We start from the raw sequence: 19,927 nt of genomic DNA, 5'->3' as shown, positions 1-19,927 counted from the left end.
GTGACGAGACGTGTCTAGCTGCCCGTGGGGGATGTCTGGGTGACGAGACGTGTCTGGCTGCTCGAGGGGGATGTCTGGGTGACGAGACATGTCTGGCTGTCCGTGGGGGATGTCTGGGTGACGAGACGTGTCTGGCTGCTCGAGGGGGATGTCTGGGTGACGAGACGTGTCTAGTTGCCCGTGGGGGATGTCTGGGTGACGAGACGTGTCTGGCTACTCGTGGGGGATGTCTGGGTGACGAGACGTGCCTGGCTACTCGTGGGGGATGTCTGGGTGACGAGACGTGTCTGGCTACTCGTGTGGGATGTCTGGGTGACGAGACGTGTCTGGCTGCTCGAGGGGGATGTCTGGGTGACGAGACGTGTCTGGCTGCTCGAGGGGGATGTCTGGGTGACGAGACGTGTCTGGCTGCTCGAGGGGGATGTCTGGGTGACGAGACGTGTCTGGCTGCTCGAGGGGGATGTCTGGGTGACGAGACGTGTCTGGCTACTCGTGTGGGATGTCTGGGTGACGAGACGTGTCTGGCTGCTCGAGGGGGATGTCTGGGTGACGAGACGTGTCTGGCTGCTCGAGGGGGATGTCTGGGTGACGAGACGTGTCTGGCTGCTCGAGGGGGATGTCTGGGTGACGAGACGTGTCTGGCTACTCGTGGGGGATGTCTGGGTGACGAGACGTGTCTGGCTACTCGTGGGGGATGTCTGGGTGATGAGACGTGTCTGGCTGCGCGTGGGGGATGTCTGGGTGACGAGACGTGTCTGGCTGCTCGAGGGGGATGTCTGGGTGACGAGACGTGTCTGGCTGCCTGAGGGGGATGTCTGGGTGACGAGACGTGTCTGGCTACTCGAGGGGATGTCTGGGTGACGAGACGTGCCTGGCTGCGCGTGGGGGATGTCTGGGTGACGAGACGTGTCTGGCTGCCCGTGGGGGATGTCTGGGTGATGAGTCGTGTCTAGTTGCCCGTGGGGGATGTCTGGGTGACGAGACGTGCCTGGCTACTCGTGGGGGATGTCTGGGTGATGAGTCATGTCTGGCTACTCGAGGGGGATGTCTGGGTGACGAGACGTGTCTGGCTGCGCGTGGGGGATGTCTGGGTGACGAGACGTGTCTGGCTGCTCGAGGGGGATGTCTGGGTGACGAGACATGTCTGGCTGCTCGAGGGGGATGTCTGGGTGACGAGACGTGTCTGGCTACTCGTGTGGGATGTCTGGGTGACGAGACGTGTCTGGCTGCTCGAGGGGGATGTCTGGGTGACGAGACGTGTCTGGCTGCTCGAGGGGGATGTCTGGGTGACGAGACGTGTCTGGCTGCTCGAGGGGGATGTCTGGGTGACGAGACGTGTCTGGCTACTCGTGGGGGATGTCTGGGTGACGAGACGTGTCTGGCTACTCGTGGGGGATGTCTGGGTGATGAGACGTGTCTGGCTGCGCGTGGGGGATGTCTGGGTGACGAGACGTGTCTGGCTGCTCGAGGGGGATGTCTGGGTGACGAGACGTGTCTGGCTGCCTGAGGGGGATGTCTGGGTGACGAGACGTGTCTGGCTACTCGAGGGGATGTCTGGGTGACGAGACGTGCCTGGCTGCGCGTGGGGGATGTCTGGGTGACGAGACGTGTCTGGCTGCCCGTGGGGGATGTCTGGGTGATGAGTCGTGTCTAGTTGCCCGTGGGGGATGTCTGGGTGACGAGACGTGCCTGGCTACTCGTGGGGGATGTCTGGGTGATGAGTCATGTCTGGCTACTCGAGGGGGATGTCTGGGTGACGAGACGTGTCTGGCTGCCCGTGGGGGATGTCTGGGTGACGAGACGTGCCTGGCTACTCGTGGGGGATGTCTGGGTGACGAGACGTGTCTGGCTGCTCGAGGGGGATGTCTGGGTGACGAGACGTGTCTGGCTACTCGTGGGGGATGTCTGGGTGACGAGACGTGTCTGTCTGCTCGAGGGGGATGTCTGGGTGACGAGACGTGTCTGGCTGCTCGAGGGGGATGTCTGGGTGACGAGACGTGTCTGGCTGCCCGTGAGGGATGTCTGGGTGATGAGACGTGTCTGGCTGCTCGAGGGGGATGTCTGGGTGACGAGACGTGTCTGGCTGCTCGAGGGGGATGTCTGGGTGACGAGACGTGTCTGGCTGCTCGAGGGGGATGTCTGGGTGACGAGACGTGTCTGGCTGCTCGAGGGGGATGTCTGGGTGACGAGACGTGTCTGGCTGCCCGTGGGGGATGTCTGGGTGACGAGACGTGTCTGGCTGCCCGTGGGGGACGTCTGGGTGACGAGACGTGTCTGGCTGCTCGTGGGGGATGTCTGGGTGATGAGACGTGTCTGGCTGCTCGAGGGGGATGTCTGGGTGACGAGACGTGTCTGGCTGCTCGTGAGGGATGTCTGGGTGACGAGACGTGTCTGGCTGCTCGAGGGGGATGTCTGGGTGACGAGACGTGTCTGGCTGCTCGAGGGGGATGTCTGGGTGACGAGTCGTGTCTGGCTGCTCGAGGGGGATGTCTGGGTGACGAGACGTGTCTGGCTGCCCGTCGGGGATGTCTGGGTAACGAGACGTGTCTGGCTGCCCGTGGGGGATGTCTGGGTGACGAGACGTGTCTGGCTGCTCGAGGGGGATGTCTGGGTGACGAGACGTGTCTGGCTGCTCGAGGGGGATGTCTGGGTGACGAGACGTGTCTGGCTGCTCGAGGGGGATGTCTGGGTGACGAGACGTGTCTGGCTGCCCGTGGGGGATGTCTGGGTGACGAGACGTGTCTGGCTGCCCGTGGGGGATGTCTGGGTGACGAGACGTGTCTGGCTGCTCGAGGGGGATGTCTGGGTGACGAGACGTGTCTGGCTGCTCGAAGGGGATGTCTGGGTGACGAGACGTGTCTGGCTGCCCGTGGGGGATGTCTGGGTGACGCGACGTGTCTGGCTGCTCGAGGGGGATGTCTGGGTGACGAGACATGTCTGGCTGCCCGTGGGGGATGTCTGGGTGACGAGACGTGTCTGGCTGCTCGAGGGGGATGTCTGGGTGACGAGACGTGTCTGGCTGCTCGAGGGGGATGTCTGGGTGACGAGACGTGTCTGGCTGCCCGTGGGGGATGTCTGGGTGATGAGTCATGTCTGGCTGCCCGTGGGGGATGTCTGGGTGACGAGACGTGTCTGGCTACTCGAGGGGGATGTCTGGGTGACGAGACGTGTCTGGCTACTCGAGGGGGATGTCAGGGTGACGAGACGTGTCTGGCTGCCCGAGGGGGATGTCTGGGTGATGAGACGTGTCTGGCTGCTCGAGGGGGATGTCTGGGTGACGAGACGTGTCTGGCTGCTCGTGGGGGATGTCTGGGTGACGAGACGTGTCTGGCTGCTCGAGGGGGATGTCTGGGAGACGAGACGTGTCTGGCTGCCCGTCGGGGATGTCTGGGTGACGAGACGTGTCTGGTTGCTCGAGGGGGATGTCTGGGTGATGAGACGTGTCTGGCTGCTCGAGGGGGATGTCTGGGTGACGAGACGTGTCTGGCTGCTCGAGGGGGATGTCTGGGTGACGAGACGTGTCTGGCTGCCCGTGGGGGATGTCTGGGTGACGAGACGTGTCTGGCTGCCCGTGGGGGACGTCTGGGTGACGAGACGTGTCTGGCTGCTCGAGGGGGATGTCTGGGTGACGTGACGTGTCTAGTTGCCCGTCGGGGATGTCTGGGTGACGAGACGTGTCTAGCTGCTCGAGGGGGATGTCTGGGTGACGAGACGTGTCTGGCTCCTCGAGAGGGATGTCTGGGTGACGAGACGTGTCTAGCTGCTCGAGGGGGATGTCTGGGTGACGAGACGTGTCTGGCTGCTCGTTGGGGATGTCTGGGTGACGAGACGTGTCTAGCTGCTCGAGGGGGATGTCTGGGTGACGAGACGTGTCTAGTTGCTCGAGGGGGATGTCTGGGTGACGAGACGTGTCTAGTTGCCCGTGGGGGATGTCTGGGTGACGAGACGTGTGTAGTTGCTCGAGGGGGATGTCTGGGTGACGAGACGTGTCTAGTTGCCCGAGGGGGATGTCTGGGTGACGAGACGTGTCTGGCTACTCGAGGGGGATGTCGGGGAGACGAGACGTGTCTGGCTGCCCGTGGGTGATGTCTGGGTGACGAGACGTGTCTAGTTGCCCGAGGGGGATGTCTGGGTGACGAGATGTGTCTGGTTGCTCGAGGGGGATGTCTGGGTGACGAGACGTGTCTGGCTACTCGAGGGGGATGTCTGGGAGACGAGACGTGTCTGGCTGCCCGTGGGGGATGTCTGGGTGACGAGACGTGTCTGGCTGCTCGTGCTGGATGTCTGGGTGACGAGACGTGTCTGGCTGCTCGAGGGGGATGTCTGGGTAACGAGACGTGTCTGGCTGCGCGTGGGGGATGTCTGGGTAACGAGACGTGTCTAGTTGCTCGAGGGGGATGTCTGGGTGACGAGACGTGTCTAGTTGCCCGTGGGGGATGTCTGGGTGACGAGACGTGTCTGGCTACTCGTGGGGGATGTCTGGGTGACGAGACGTGTCTGGCTGCCCGTGGGGGATGTCTGGGTGACGAGACGTGTCTGGCTGCTCGAGGGGGATGTCTGGGTGACGAGACGTGTCTGGCTGCCCGTCGTGGATGTCTGGTTGACGAGACGTGTCTGGCTGCTCGAGGGGGATGTCTGGGTAACGAGACGTGTCTGGCTGCTCGAGGGGGATGTCTGGGTGACGAGACGTGTCTGGCTGCTCGTGGGGGATGTCTGGGTGACGAGACGTGTCTGGCTGCCCGTGGGGGATGTCTGGGTGACGAGACGTGTCTGGCTGCCCGTGGGGGATGTCTGGGTGACGAGACGTGTCTGGCTGCTCGAGGGGGATGTCTGGGTAACGAGACGTGTCTAGCTGCTCGAGGGGGATGTCTGGGTGACGAGATGTGTCTGGCTGCTCGAGGGGGATGTCTGGGTGACGAGACGTGTCTGGCTGCCCGTGGGGGATGTCTGGGTGATGAGTCATGTCTGGCTGCCCGTGGGGGATGACTGGGTGACGAGACGTGTCTGGCTGCCCGTGGGGGATGTCTGGGTGATGAGTCATGTCTGGCTGCTCGAGGGGGATGTCTGGGTGACGAGACGTGTCTGGCTACTCGAGGGGGATGTCTGGGTGATGAGACGTGTCTGGCTGCTCGAGGGGGATGTCTGGGTGACGAGACGTGTCTGGCTGCCCGAGGGGGATGTCTGGGTGATGAGACGTGTCTGGCTGCTCGAGGGGGATGTCTGGGAGACGAGACGTGTCTGGCTGCCCGTGGGGGATGTCTGGGTGACGAGACGTGACTGGCTGCTCGAGGGGGATGTCTGGGTGATGAGACGTGTCTGGCTGCTCGAGGGGGATGTCTGGGTGACGAGACGTGTCTGGCTGCGCGTGGGGGATGTCTGGGTGACGAGACGTGTCTGGCTGCTCGAGGGGGATGTCTGGGTGACGAGACGTGTCTGGCTGCCCGTGGGGGACGTCTGGGTGACGAGACGTGTCTGGCTGCTCGAGGGGGATGTCTGGGTGACGAGACGTGTCTGGCTGCCCGTGGGGGATGTCTGGGTGACGAGACGTGTCTGGCTGCTCGAGGGGGATGTCTGGGTGACGAGACGTGTCTGGCTGCTCGAGGGGGATGTCTGGGTGATGAGTCGTGTCTGGCTGCTCGAGGGGGATGTCTGGGTGACGAGACGTGTCTGGCTACTCGAGGGGGATGTCTGGGTGACGAGACGTGTCTGGCTGCTCGAGGGGGATGTCTGGGTGACGAGACGTGTCTACTTGCTCGAGGGGGATGTCTGGGTGACGAGACGTGTCTGGCTGCTCGAGGGGGATGTCTGGGTGACGAGACGTGTCTGGCTGCCCGTGGGGGACGTCTGGGTGACGAGACGTGTCTGGCTGCTCGAGGGGGATGTCTGGGTGACGAGACGTGTCTGGCTGCTCGAGGGGGATGTCTGGGTGACGAGACGTGTCTGGCTACTCGAGGGGGATGTCTGGGTGACGAGACGTGTCTGGCTGCCCGTCGGGTGTGTCTGGGTGACGAGACGTGTCTGGCTGCTCGAGGGGGATGTCTGGGTGACGAGCCGTGTCTACTTGCTCGAGGGGGATGTCTGGGTGACGAGACGTGTCTGGCTGCTCGAGGGGGATGTCTGGGTGACGAGACGTGTCTGGCTGCCCGTGGGGGATGTCTGGGTGACGAGACGTGTCTGGCTGCTTGAGGGGGATGTCTGGGTGACGAGACGTGTCTGGCTGCTCGAGGGGGATGTCTGGGTGACGAGACGTGTCTGGCTGCCCGTGGGGGATGTCTGGGTGACGAGACGTGTCTGGCTGCTCGTGGGGGATGTCTGGGTGACGAGACGTGTCTGGCTGCCCGTGGGGGATGTCTGGGTGACGAGACGTGTCTGGCTGCCCGTGGGGGATGTCTGGGTGACGAGACGTGTCTGGCTGCGCGAGGGGGATGTCTGGGTGACGAGACGTGTCTGGCTGCTCGAGGGGGATGTCTGGGTGACGAGACGTGTCTACTTGCTCGAGGGGGATGTCTGGGTGACGAGACGTGTCTGGCTGCTCGAGGGGGATGTCTGGGTGACGAGACGTGTCTGGCTGCCCGTCGGGGATGTCTGGGTGACGAGACGTGTCTGGCTACTCGAGGGGGATGTCTGGGTGACGAGACGTGTCTGGCTGCTCGAGGGGGATGTCTGGGTGACGAGACGTGTCTACTTGCTCGAGGGGGATGTCTGGGTGACGAGACGTGTCTGGCTGCTCGAGGGGGATGTCTGGGTGACGAGACGTTTCTGGCTGCCCGTCGGGGATGTCTGGGTGACGAGACGTGTCTGGCTGCTCGAGGGGGATGTCTGGGTGACGAGACGTGTCTGGCTGCCCGTGGGGGATGTCTGGGTGACGAGACGTGTCTGGCTGCTTGAGGGGGATGTCTGGGTGACGAGACGTGTCTGGCTGCTCGAGGGGGATGTCTGGGTGACGAGACGTGTCTGGCTGCTCGAGGGGGATGTCTGGGTGACGAGACGTGTCTGGCTGCTCGAGGGGGATGTCTGGGTGACGAGACGTGTCTGGCTGCCCGTCGGGGATGTCTGGGTGACGAGACGTGTCTGGCTGCCTGAGGGGGATGTCTGGGTGACGAGACGTGTCTGGCTACTCGAGGGGGATGTCTGGGTGACGAGACGTGTCTGGCTGCTCGAGGGGGATGTCTGGGTGACGAGACGTGTCTGGCTACTCGAGGGGGATGTCTGGGTGACGAGACGTGTCTGGCTGCTCGAGGGGGATGTCTGGGTGACGAGACGTGTCTGGCTGCTCGTGGGGGATGTCTGGGTGACGAGACGTGTCTGGCTGCCCGTGGGGGATGTCTGGGTGACGAGACGTGTCTGGTTGCTCGAGGGGGATTGTCTGGGTGACGAGACGTGTCTGGCTGCCCGTGGGGGATGTCTGGGTGACGAGACGTGTCTGGTTGCTCGAGGGGGATGTCTGGGTGACGAGACGTGTCTGGCTGACCGTCGGGGATGTCTGGGTGACGAGACGTGTCTGGCTGCTCGTGCTGGATGTCTGGGTGACGAGACGTGCCTGGCTGCGCGTGCTGGATGTCTGGGTGACGAGACGTGTCTGGCTGCTCGAGGGGGATGTCTGGGTGACGAGACGTGCCTGGCTGCGCGTGCTGGATGTCTGGGTGACGAGACGTGTCTAGCTGCCCGTGGGGGATGTCTGGGTGACGAGACGTGTCTGGCTACTCGTGGGGGATGTCAGGGTGACGAGACGTGTCTGGCTGCCCGAGGGGGATGTCTGGGTGACGAGACGTGTCTGGCTGCTCGAGGGGGATGTCTGGGTGACGAGACGTGTCTGGCTGCGCGTGCTGGATGTCTGGGTGACGAGACGTGTCTGGCTGCTCGAGGGGGATGTCTGGGTGACGAGACGTGTCTGGCTGCCCGTCGGGGATGTCTGGGTGACGAGACGTGTCTGGCTGCTCGAGGGGGATGTCTGGGTGACGAGACGTGTCTGGCTGCTCGAGGGGGATGTCTGGGTGACGAGACGTGTCTGGCTGCTCGAGGGGGATTGTCTGGGTGACGAGACGTGTCTGGCTGCCCGTGGGGGATGTCTGGGTGACGAGACGTGTCTGGCTGCCCGTGGGGGATGTCTGGGTGACGAGACGTGTCTGGCTGCTCGAGGGGGATGTCTGGGTGACGAGACGTGTCTGGCTGCTCGAGGGGGATGTCTGGGTGACGAGACGTGTCTGGCTACTCGAGGGGGATTGTCTGGGTGACGAGACGTGTCTGGCTGCCCGTGGGGGATGTCTGGGTGACGAGACGTGTCTGGCTGCCCGTGGGGGATGTCTGGGTGACGAGACGTGTCTGGCTGCTCGAGGGGGATGTCTGGGTGACGAGACGTGTCTGGCTGCTCGAGGGGGATGTCTGGGTGACGAGACGTGTCTGGCTGCTCGAGGGGGATGTCTGGGTGACGAGACGTGTCTGGCTGCTCGAGGGGGATGTCTGGGTGACGAGACGTGTCTGGCTGACCGTCGGGGATGTCTGGGTGACGAGACGTGTCTGGCTGCTCGAGGGGGATGTCTGGCCGATGAGACGTGTCTGGCTGCCCGTGGGGGATGTCTGGGTGACGAGACGTGTCTGGCTGCTCGAGGGGGATGTCTGGGTGACGAGACGTGTCTGGCTGCTCGAGGGGGATTGTCTGGGTGACGAGACGTGTCTGGCTGCTCGAGGGGGATGTCTGGGTGACGAGACGTGTCTGGCTGCCCGTGGGGGATGTCTGGGTGACGAGACGTGTCTGGCTGCTCGAGGGGGATGTCTGGGTGACGAGACGTGTCTGGCTACTCGAGGGGGATGTCTGGGTGACGAGACGTGTCTGGCTGCTCGAGGGGGATGTCTGGCCGATGAGACGTGTCTGGCTGCCCGTGGGGGATGTCTGGGTGACGAGACGTGTCTGGCTGCTCGAGGGGGATGTCTGGGTGACGAGACGTGTCTGGCTGCTCGAGGGGGATTGTCTGGGTGACGAGACGTGTCTGGCTGCTCGAGGGGGATGTCTGGGTGACGAGACGTGTCTGGCTGCCCGTGGGGGATGTCTGGGTGACGAGACGTGTCTGGCTGCTCGAGGGGGATGTCTGGGTGACGAGACGTGTCTGGCTACTCGAGGGGGATGTCTGGGTGACGAGACGTGTCTGGCTGCTCGAGGGGGATGTCTGGGTGACGAGACGTGTCTGACTGCTCGAGGGGGATGTCTGGGTGACGAGACGTGTCTGGCTGCTCGAGGGGGATGTCTGGGTGACGAGACGTGTCTGGCTGCTCGAGGGGGATGTCTGGGTGACGAGACGTGTCTGGCTGCTCGAGGGGGATGTCTGGGTGACGAGACGTGTCTGGCTGCTCGAGGGGGATGTCTGGGTGACGAGACGTGTCTGGCTGCCCGTCGGGGATGTCTGGGTGACGAGACGTGTCTGGCTGCTCGAGGGGGATGTCTGGCCGATGAGACGTGTCTGGCTGCTCGTGGGGGATGAGTGGCCTCTAGTGGTTGGTTGCTGTAGGATCTCTGGTGCCTTGCCAGCTTGTGATTTGTGGCTGGCTTCTTGTGGCTGGCTTCTGGGCACATCTGTGGGCAAACATGGGCGGAAGCAGCGGCCTGGCAGTGTTGGAGTAGATCTGTCTTAATTTCTCACCAGATAAGACGCAGATAGCATCTTCTGTGTGTTTAAATCGGATGATATTTCACCTTATTGTTACGGAGCTGAAATGAATCATGGACATGGAATGTACTGAAGCTGGTGGGGAATCCACTGGCAAATGTCCAAAATTTTTAATTTCCTGGGGAACGCACCGTCAGAAAGCAGACCAAGGAATGAGCGAATGGTTCCAGCACAGAACAACGCCATATGGCCCATCGTATCCTGCCAGCTCTCGGTAAGAGCAACTTACCCAATGCTATACTCCCACCTCATTCCGAGGGGCATGGACAGAGTGGACAGGGAGGAGCTGTTCCCTTTTGTTGAAGGGTCAGTTACGAGGGGGGCACCAGATCAATGTCAGGGGCAGGGGGCTAGGGGGGATTTGAGGAAAGACCTTTTTACCCAGAGGGTGGTGAGGGTCTGGAACACTCTGCCTGGGAGGGGGGTGGAGGGGGGTCGAGGCGGGTTGCCTCACATCCTTTACAAAGTACCTGGATGAGCACTTGGCACGTCATAATGTTCCAGGCTATGGGCCAATGGGATTAGGTGGGCAGGTCGGTGTTTTTCACGCACTGGTGCTGACTCGATGGACTGAAGGCCCTCTTCTGCACTGTAGTATTCTGTGATTCTCTCCCATAGCCCACAGATCCCTTCCTATCAGGTTATTACCCAATTCTATTTTGAAAGCCTCGATTGAACCGGTCTCCATCACACTCTCAGGCAGCACATTCCAGATCCTAGCCGCTCGCTGCGTGAGAAAGTTTCTCCTCATGTCCCCATTGCTACTTCTGCCGATTACCGTAAATCTGTGTCCTCTCGTTCCTGATCCTTCCACCAATGGGAACAGTTTCTCCCGATTGACTCTGTCCAGACCGCTCATCATTTTGGGAATCTCTATCAAACCACCTCCTCCATAGGTAGAATCGTTCGAGCTTCTCCAACCTACTTCCTCATGACTAGAATCATGCTGATAAATCCTTGCTGTATCCCCTCTAAAGCCTCTGGACCATAATGAATGACTGAACTCCCAACGTACACCGATCATAGAATCATAAAATCCCTACAGTGCAGAAGGAGGCCATTCTGGAGGCCAACCAGCAAGGGCTGGTTTAGCACAGGGCTAAATCGCTGGCTTTTAAAGTAGACCAAGGCAGGCCAGCAGCACGGTTCAATTCCCATACCAGCCTCCCTGAACAGGTGCCGGTGTGGCGACTAGGGGCTTTTCACAGTAACTTCATTGAAGCCTACTTTTCATTCGGCCCACTGAGTTTCCACCGACCCTGCCAAAGTGCCTATGTAGGCCCATTCCACCCCTTCCTCCCCCACCGTCTCCCCATAGCCCCACTTAACCTGCACACCTTTGGACACTAAATGTGGTGACGAGGGTATTTTCACAGTAACTTCATTGTGGTGCTAATGTACGCCTACTTGTGACACTAATAAAGATTATTATTATTTTAGCATGGCCAATCCACCTGATCTGCAGATCTTTGCACTGTAGGAGGGACCGGAGCACCCGGAGGGAACGTGGTTCCCTGGCGCTGTGAGGCAGCAGTGCTAACCGCCGCCTGACCGCACCAGGATCGAACTGAGATGAGCAGGAACTGCTTCTCGCAGAGGGTGGTGAATGGGCGGCACAGTAGCACAGTGGTTAGCGCTGTTGCTTCACAGCGCCAGGGTCACAGGTTCGATTCCCGGCTTGGGTCACTGTGCGGAGTCTGCACGTTCGCCCCGTGTCTGCGTGGGTTTCCTCCGGGTGCTCCGAAAGTCCCGAAAGACGTGCTGTTAGGTGAATTGTGAATTCTCCCTCAGTGTACCCGAACAGGCGCCAGAATGGGACGGGTTGACGACATTGCAGTGTTAATGTAAGCCTACTTGTGACAATAAAGATTATTATTATTTGTAGAACTCGCTGCCCCATAGTGCGGTGGAATCTGAGTCAATAAATGGTTTCAAGAAGGAGATAGATATATTTCTGATTTTTAAAAACAGGTTAAAGGGATATGGGGAACATGTGGGAGGTGAATTTGAGACCAGGAAGAGACCAGCCATGGTCTGATTGAACGGCGGAGCAGGCTAGAGGGGCTGAATGGCCTCCTTCTGCTCCTAATTCCTATGTTCCTATGTAACTATCCTGGCAGATCCAATACTCACGGGGAATCATCTATTTTTATTAAACAAATAGTATCTGCGATCTGCAATGAGATTGGTTAGGCCAGTGTGCGTAGCACGGTTGGAATTTAAAAAATCGAGGCCAAAAAAAAAAATCAGTTTCAAACAAACAGTAGATTAATATAATCGGCATCATTCAATCTTCACAGAGGCAGTCTCGGAACTAGGCAGACTTATATAGTATTTCCTGCCTGCCTAGCCCTTGTGAGTGTCAGAAAAATAAGGGAGAAAAGTTCAGAACATTTCAGAATGTCGCACCTCCCCACATGAATGCAGAGGAATGAACATTGCTAAAAGCAGCTGGAGGTGTCCCATGTTGACCTTTTCTCTAGGTATCTCTCACCTGATAATAAGCAATAGCATTCTTTTGAATGACAGATACACTTAGAGGACGACTCGAGTGTTGTTGCCATTGATTGATTGAGGAGTGAAAATGCCCAGTGCAGGGCCAGTAACTCTGAATCAGGAGGGGTTGATTCATTTGAGCCCAGGGGTGCGATCCCACTCAACCAGGGTCAGTCCCGGCATGGGATGGGATGGAACTCCTTCCTCCAGGATAGCCCAGAGCCAATTAATGAAACTGTCAAACTTACCCCTTCAAAGCTCCCCACCGACTTCACACACACATCCACAGGTCCGGCCTTTTTGCACATTCTGAGGTTAAAAGTGACCCTGGCAGCATCCAGCCAGACAGGAATCTGCCTGTATCCCTCATCTGATCTGCAGCCAAGCAAAATTCTTGGACTGTTTTTAACCAGCGTGAAATTAAAAGATCCCTTTCATCAAAGTATCCAGAGGAGGAGGGGGGGGGGGGGGGGGGCGGGGGTTGTGGTTAGAACCAGTCTCTGAATGTTTCTAGAAAAGATGAAATACTCCTTTAAACCCCTTTAGGTCTTTAGGTGATCCCTGTACAGAGCCAGTACCTGGGGGGGGGGGGGGGGGGGGGTAAACATATCAATGGTTCAATTCTTAGAAGCACATCCTCCACGACAAACCCTGAAATCGCTCCTCTAACCATGCCTGGCTAATGTCACTTGTTACTCGGATGTGACTGGCTGCTGCCTTTATAACTATGTGTGTGCAAAATAAAAATACCCCAAATTGTGAGTGTGGAAGTTGCTCTCCCTCCGCCCCCCCCTCCTCTCAAACACAGCAAACTTTCTAAAGACTTCCTTCAAAAGCAGAAGGCGAGGAACCTTTTTAAAAACGACACCCTTCTTGCAACCATCAATCAGACCCTTTGAGAAAAGTATTAAAATAAGTTTGGGGATGTCAACAAGGCGTTGTGGTCGGCAGGCAAACACAAAGAATGTGGAAAAGGCAGACTTCTCCCATACCAAATATGGAAATAATGTTACGTCGTTAAGTATAATTCATCTGGAAATACTTAAGGAGAGGGGGGGGGGCGGTGGGAGAGGAAAGGGGCCAGTTTTGAAGCCATAAACTTTCCGTCTGTTCTATTGGAATGATTTGTCAATGTTTTATGATGCAAACTTTCAAGTATTTTGCCCCCCCACCCCCCTCTCTTAATAGAATGTGGTTCAATGATGTGTGCTGTTTTAATTTGGATAAGATGAGAGAGCAGCCTGAATATTATCTCTCTAAACCCCCCCTCTCCCCTCTATAGCTGGGGCGGCGTCTGAGAAAAACGCGCCAGAAACATTCCTGACATTCCTCCCGTTGAAATCAAACAAGCTGTGCAGCCCCAGACAGCCGGGAGGACGTCAGCCAGCCGGGGCCAGTCGCTTATAAAAAGCAGGGCGCTCCAAGCAGCTTGCACACAAGGCAGTGGAGTCAGCAACTACAGGCAACAGGCTGTGCAGAGACTGCAAGAGCAACAGGACCCAGCAACACAGGAGCAGCTAGGAACAGACAGCAAGCACACACACACAGAGCAGCTTGTGTCAATCCAGAGGGGGGGGAAAAAAAAAGAAACTCTTGCTGGGACACATCTTCCCAAAATGTTCCAGCTCACAGCATTCGCTGTCTTCCTCGTCATCTGCCTGGCTAAGGTGAGTTTGCCCACTTGCAATTTGCTCACAAACTGTAAAGGAATTAATTCCTCAACGGGCAGAAATGCTTGAGGGGATTCTAACTGTGCACAAATGCTTGAAGGGTTTCTTCTTGTTGCTGTTGCTGGGACCAAGGCAGTTCTTTGAGCTAGGAATCTGAAACAAAAAAAAAGCAGAGACTGTTGGATGAACTCAGCAGATCCAGCAGCATCTGTGGGGAGAGGAACACAGAGTGAACACAATGTGACTCTTACACAGAACTGGGAATCTGAGAGAACCCGGTTGACCGCTTGAAGGGGTTTTAATTCTTTTTTTTTCTGGGGGGGAGGGGGAATCATTGGACAGCTCTTCCAAAATGGGCTGGCAAAGGAACGACGGGCCGAATGGCCTCGCTGTGGCACTGCATCAGTCTATGAACTGCCACCTGCGCTTCCCGGGAAGAAAACTAGTCAGGATGGGCAGAATGGCCTGGACTGTGTGAGTAGCTTTAAACTGTTGGGACGTGGTTGAGCAGTGGGTTTTTTTTTTGGGGGGGGGGCGGGGGTAATTTGGAAAACGCTATGTTACAATTTAATTGAGAGCAGGAGACTAAGTGTTTGTTCCCTTTCCCCACTTCCAGGCGACCTTAACCTGCCCATCGAGATGTCAGTGCCCTCAGGAGGTGTCAAGCTGCCCCCCAGGGGTGAGCCTGGTTCTGGACGGCTGTGGGTGTTGCCGGGTCTGTGCCAAGCAGCTCAATGAGGACTGCAGCAAGTCACAGCCCTGCGATCACACCAAGGGCTTGCAGTGCAACTTCGGAGCCAGCCCCAGTGCCCTGCGGGGCATCTGTAGAGGTAAGAGATTCTTGCGGCTCATTTGAGGGCTTATTAAAAACCTTTGGGAATGTCTCCCGCCGCTGAGCCTAGTCCGAAAGAAAAGGGAGTTCTGTCATCGCTTAAAACCATGTATGGTTATGCTATATTGTTCTTTGGCCATCGATTGGCAGCAAGGGAAATGATTTCAGCAGTCAGGAATGTAAATCGGTGTGTGTGTGGATGTTTGAAGGGAAAGTGATTCCTTAGTAATCCATTGTGCATGCCTCGAGGGACTTGTGCTTAGAATTTCCACAGTTTTAGATATATCTGGAGGCACTTGGCAAAAGGGAGAGATGTCTGTCTATTCCCCCAGTTCGCTTTTTAATGTATCTTTTTATTTGATTTATGTTTTCACAGCCAGATCTGAAGGAAGACCTTGTGAGTACAACAGTAAGATTTACCAAAATGGGGAGATCTTTCAACCCAATTGCAAACATCAGTGCACTTGTATCAATGGAGCAGTGGGCTGTACCCCTCTCTGCCCTCAAGAGCTCTCACTGCCCAACACTGGCTGCCCTAACCCACGGCTGGTTAAGGTCCCAGGCCAGTGCTGCGAGGAATGGGTTTGTGACGGAAACAAGGCGGTTTTGGACGCCGAGGACACGGGGGACTTCTTCAGTCAAGAGACTGTGCTGAAGACATGGCAAGATGGATCGCTGTACAACAACGAACTGCTCTCCCTACTCCGAGGGGGCCTCAAGAGACTACCTGGTAAGTTATAGAATCATCAAGTCCAGTCAGCCCATCCTGCCTGTGCTAGCTCTTTTGTAAGAGTTATCGGATTGGCCCCAATCTTCCTGCTCTTTCCCCCCAGTGCCGCCCCCTCGAGGTATTTCACCAATTCCCTTTTGAAAGTTGCTGCCGGATCAGTTCCCTATTCCTGTCTCACCGATGGTGCACCCTCGCCTAGGGTTTCCCGGCGACGGGTGTATTCGACGGGAAATCCCGTTGACATCGGCGGGACCATAAAATCCCGCTTTGGATTGGATTTGTTTATTGTCACGTGTACCGAGGTACTGTGAAAAGGATTTGTCTGCGTGCAGCTCAACAGATCATTAAGTACATGAAAATAAAATAAAAAGAAAATACATAATAGGGCAACACGAGGTACGGGCTGCCTCTGCCGCCAAAAAACGCGCGGCAGGTTGCGCAGAAAATCCCGCCCATATTAACAATCCCAAGTGGGGTATCCCGAACTTTTACTGCAAACACTAAACCGTGGCCATGCCAAACTCGTTAACTATCGGCTACTTCAGGAAATTAGGACTTAAAAGGGTTGGGAAATCCCAAAGCACATGTCGAACCGGCACCAGCGATGACATCATCAGCAGGCGCCGTGCTAGATTTACTTCCCTCACTGGTCGGAGAGTTTTTGGAAAACTTCCACAAAATTGAAACTGATCCCTGTCAACGACCCAGCGGAACAAGCATTTCTCACGCGGACGTGCACATTGATGTTAACCGCGATCCAACACAAGAAGAGCCTCACGTATATTGTGCTCACCTGAAATAGGAAGCTGTTTTGTGAAACGATTTGATTGAACCAACATCCTCTCTCCGTTTTCTAACCCGGCCGTCATTCAATTTATTTTTCAGCTTGGAGACCCAAATGCTTCGTCCAGACAACGGACTGGTCGCAGTGCTCCAGGACCTGTGGGACAGGCATCTCCACAAGAGTCACCAATGACAACCCTGACTGTAGACTTCGGAAAGAGACCAGAATCTGTGACATCCGCCCGTGCGACCAGCCGACGATTCCGAACCTTAAAGTAAGGCCCGTTTCTCCCTATACCCCTTGATTCTATAATGTTGCTACAACTCTAATCTACAATAAATCCGTACGTTTGCTGATGGTGTCTCATTTTCTTTCCCCCCACCCCTCTCCCACTAACAGAAAGGAAAGAAGTGTTACAGAACCCGGAAATCCAGCTCAGCCGTCCGCTTCACCTACGCAGGTTGCGCCAGTGTGAAGAGGTACCGCACCAAGCAGTGCGGCTCGTGCGTCGACGGGCGTTGCTGCACTCCCCAGCAGACCCGGACTGTCCGTGTTCGCTTCCGTTGTGACGACGGGGAGGCCTTCACCAGGAACATGATGATGATTCAGTCGTGCAGATGTCACTACAACTGCCCCCACCACAACGAGGCCTCCAGTCCTTACGTCATGTTGCACAATGACATTCACAAGTTCCTAGATTGAGAAACGGCGCAGGCTGTTGAGACCGGGGCAAGCAGGCAGAGGAAGAAATGAATTGGCATCACGAGTGAGGAAGAAAGGGGCACAATTAAAAATGGGGCGGCAGCAGCGGCTGTTAATGGGGCAGGATTTATTTATTTTCCTCTCTTCGCTTCGAGAGGTTTTAATAATAATAATAATTTTGCTTATTGTCACAAGTAGGCTTCAATGAAGTTACTGTGAAAAGCCCCTAGTCGCCACATTCCGGCGCCTGTTCGGGGAGGCCGGTACGGGAACTGAACCCGCGCTGCTGGCGTTGTTCTGCATTACAAGCCAGCTGTTTAGCCCACTGTGCTAAACCAGCCCCTTTGCACTGGCCCCAGCTATACTTTCCCCAGCTAAACATCAGATCCAGCGTAACATTGGGGCTTGGCGAATGCTTTTGAGAGGGCTGGGGCTTTTTTTGGTGGAGGGGCGGTGGTGTAATTTTCTGTTTAAATCTTTACACACCGTACATGCAACCACATCAAAAGGGATGGGTGGGTGGGGGGCAGAGACTGTAATACTGTAGCTATACCTATGTGCACTGTACAGCGTTGCTCTCGTGGCCGCTGTGACTGAGGGAAGGGTCAACCCTCAAGGTTAAATGAAAGCTTCAATTTATTGGAGCATGGAGATAGCTTCATTTTGGAGCATGTTTTCCCAACATTTGTTTGATTTGTAACAAAATGATGTATATTTGTATTATTATATAATGTCTTACCATGTACAATTAGCAGTGTATTGTCTTTTATCAAGTACTTGTGTGAAAACATGGTTGTTATTGAAAATGTAATAATAATCCGAGGTCCCGGGCTTACACAACCCCTAGGTGGATCACATTATTTCCTGAAGTGAGCTACATAGCTCACGTTATGTGGCAGCTAGTAACCAACCCTGTTAAAGCTTCCGCTGTCGACTATGCATAAGCACAGCAAACAGCATTCAGTTATTACAAATCCTGCAGTATATCCTTTCAATGTTGCATTATTTATCAAAAATGTAGCAAATTCTATTGGGATACAGAAAGAAAATGTCATACTGGAATGAAATGTACATAGATTTAATTTTTTTAAGAGGAAGAAATAAACAATTTTATTTATGGAACAGACTTCTGGTACATTCTGTTTGTTTCTGTGTTAAAAGCGTGTTAAGCCAGTCATGGACTAAAGTGTACAGCTGGAAATTTAAACAATGGTGAACCTTCAGACACCTGCACACCCCCAATTAAATATTCTGCATGGGATGTTGTGTAATAGGAGCCAATCAAGTGGTGATCTCCAAAATGAACCAATATAAAACGTCAAGGACTGTGCCAGAATGACAGACCTCTGTAAATATGACAGGAGTTTGCTATCCCATGTCGGATTCTGTCTTTTTGAATTTTTTTTACACGGGATGTGAACATCACCGGACTTTCTATCCCATCCCTCGTAGCTCCTTGAGCAGGCAGTGTTGATCCATCACCTTGAACCGCTACAGTCCTTTGGTGTGGGTAAACCACGGCACTGTTCGGAAGGGAGCTCCAGGATGTCGATTCGCTGGCAGTGAAGGAACAACGATTATATTTCCAAGTCAGGATAATAAGTGGCGTTCCCATGCATCCTCTCTCCTAGGTGGGAGAGCTGGACGGTGCTGTGGTAGGAGACTTGGTGAGTTTCTGCTTTAAAAGAGTAGCGGCCAATACTTGAAAGATAAAATAGGCGTTAGGAGGCAATGGCCCAAACGGGTCATTTTTGTGAGCTTGAGCCCGCCAAACCCCAAGAAATGAAAAATTGAAATGGAAATCGCTTATTGTCACAAGTAGGCTTCAAATGAAGTTACTGTGAAAAGCCCCTAGTCGCCACATTCCGGCGCCTGTTCGGGGAGGCTGTTATGGGAATTGAACTGTGCTGCTGGCCTGCCTTGGTTTGCTTTCAAAGCCAGCGATTTAGCCGTGTGCTAAACAGCCCCTATTATGCTTATAGATATATTATAGATATTATGCTTCTCATATCACGGGAGAATGGGAAAGGTATTTTGCAAGAATGGAATAATATACCAAAAGCCCCTGTTTAAAACAATCCCGTGAAATAAAGGGGGGACTTGACTTATTCTGTCAATGACCCTGACTGTCACCTTTCACCCAGTCCCAAGATTAGTGCATTTTATTATTGTCCTTATTGATGGTCAGATCTAAAGGCTTCCTTGGCTCCCAAAGTATTTAAATCAAATTTAATCCAGTATTTATGAATTTCCGTTGGACATACACAGAGCAATTCGGTGAAATAAGCAGTGAACTGATTCAGTGGAGGTAAAAAGCCCAGACAATCCCTTAGGTTAGTGTGCAGCCGAAACAGGGGAGATCCAAGCCTTTTGTTGCAATGTTCAAAATACCCCCTTTTACCCCCTGTAAGTTTCGTCCCAAATTGTGAAAGACTTACATACTGCAATCTGTATTGTGTGCAGACAAAGAATCATATCTTGAAGTGCAAGGAGTCTTTACACAATGTCAAATACTTTCTACATTGAAGCCAGACGTGGGGCTGAAAGGAATTAGCTGGAAAGAATGTCTCCCAGTCTGTCGCAGGTGGTTCACTTTCACTAGTTGAGCATAAGCAATTACTTCTGTTTAATCCCAATAACCCACCCATTATACCTCGGAATGATAAAAGTGAAGAGGAATGTGTGGAATCTCAAGTAGCTCTCTAATGGGAATCAAAAAGGCAAGACAGAGAGAAGTGGGGAGAGAGGGGGAGGGAGAGAAGTAGAGGAGGGAAGGAATGAAAGGAGGGAGAGCGAGAGACGGAAGGTGGAGATAGAGGACGGAAATGTGGGACGGAGGGGCAGAGAGGGAGGGCAAGAGAGAGAGAATCAGGGAGAGAGGGAGGCATGCATAGCGGGAGAGGGGGAGGGAGGGGCTGGTTGGGGAAGAGATGGAGCAATGAGAGGGAGGGTGATGGAAGGAGGGGGAGAAGGATTAAGGGATGGAGGAAAAGGAAGATGAGGCAAGGAGACGAGGATGAGGGGTGGGAAAGGGGAGGGAGAGGGAAAGAA

At 55.5% G+C, this 19,927-nt stretch overlaps 2 protein-coding genes across 2 annotated transcripts in view; one reads left to right on the top strand and one right to left on the bottom strand.

The window, feature by feature from the left end:
• The window catches only part of ddah1 (dimethylarginine dimethylaminohydrolase 1), a 240,128-nt gene extending 227,647 nt beyond the window's left edge, over positions 1-12,481 (bottom strand). The window contains exon 1 of the mRNA XM_072510305.1: positions 12,407-12,481. Coding sequence (XP_072366406.1) covers positions 12,407-12,466 — 60 coding nt within the window. The 5' untranslated portion in view covers positions 12,467-12,481. The remainder of the gene's footprint in view (positions 1-12,406) is intronic.
• A 1,046-nt stretch (positions 12,482-13,527) lies between these two features.
• Positions 13,528-17,998, top strand: ccn1 (cellular communication network factor 1). The gene is made up of 5 exons (XM_072510303.1): positions 13,528-13,825; positions 14,445-14,658; positions 15,037-15,390; positions 16,276-16,448; positions 16,574-17,998. Exons 1-5 carry the CDS (start codon positions 13,775-13,777, stop codon positions 16,874-16,876), a joined length of 1,095 nt encoding a protein of 364 aa, XP_072366404.1. The 5' UTR covers positions 13,528-13,774; the 3' UTR covers positions 16,877-17,998.
• Positions 17,999-19,927: the final 1,929 nt, after the last annotated feature.

This window comes from Scyliorhinus torazame, chromosome 7, assembly GCF_047496885.1.
Source record: "Scyliorhinus torazame isolate Kashiwa2021f chromosome 7, sScyTor2.1, whole genome shotgun sequence".
Lineage (NCBI taxonomy): Eukaryota > Metazoa > Chordata > Chondrichthyes > Carcharhiniformes > Scyliorhinidae > Scyliorhinus > Scyliorhinus torazame.
The sequence above is the reverse complement of the archived record's forward strand: the minus strand, read 5'-3'. Positions and strand labels throughout refer to the sequence as shown.

Bases quoted from the DNA above. Each gene is read 5' to 3' on its own strand.
- ccn1 (XM_072510303.1), top strand. From the start codon at position 13,775: ATGTTCCAGCTCACAGCATTCGCTGTCTTCCTCGTCATCTGCCTGGCT. The intron at 13,826-14,444 runs GTGAGTTTGCCC...CCCCACTTCCAG, and splicing joins TCGTCATCTGCCTGGCTAAG to GCGACCTTAACCTGCCCATC. The intron at 16,449-16,573 runs GTAAGGCCCGTT...TCCCACTAACAG, and splicing joins CGACGATTCCGAACCTTAAA to AAAGGAAAGAAGTGTTACAG.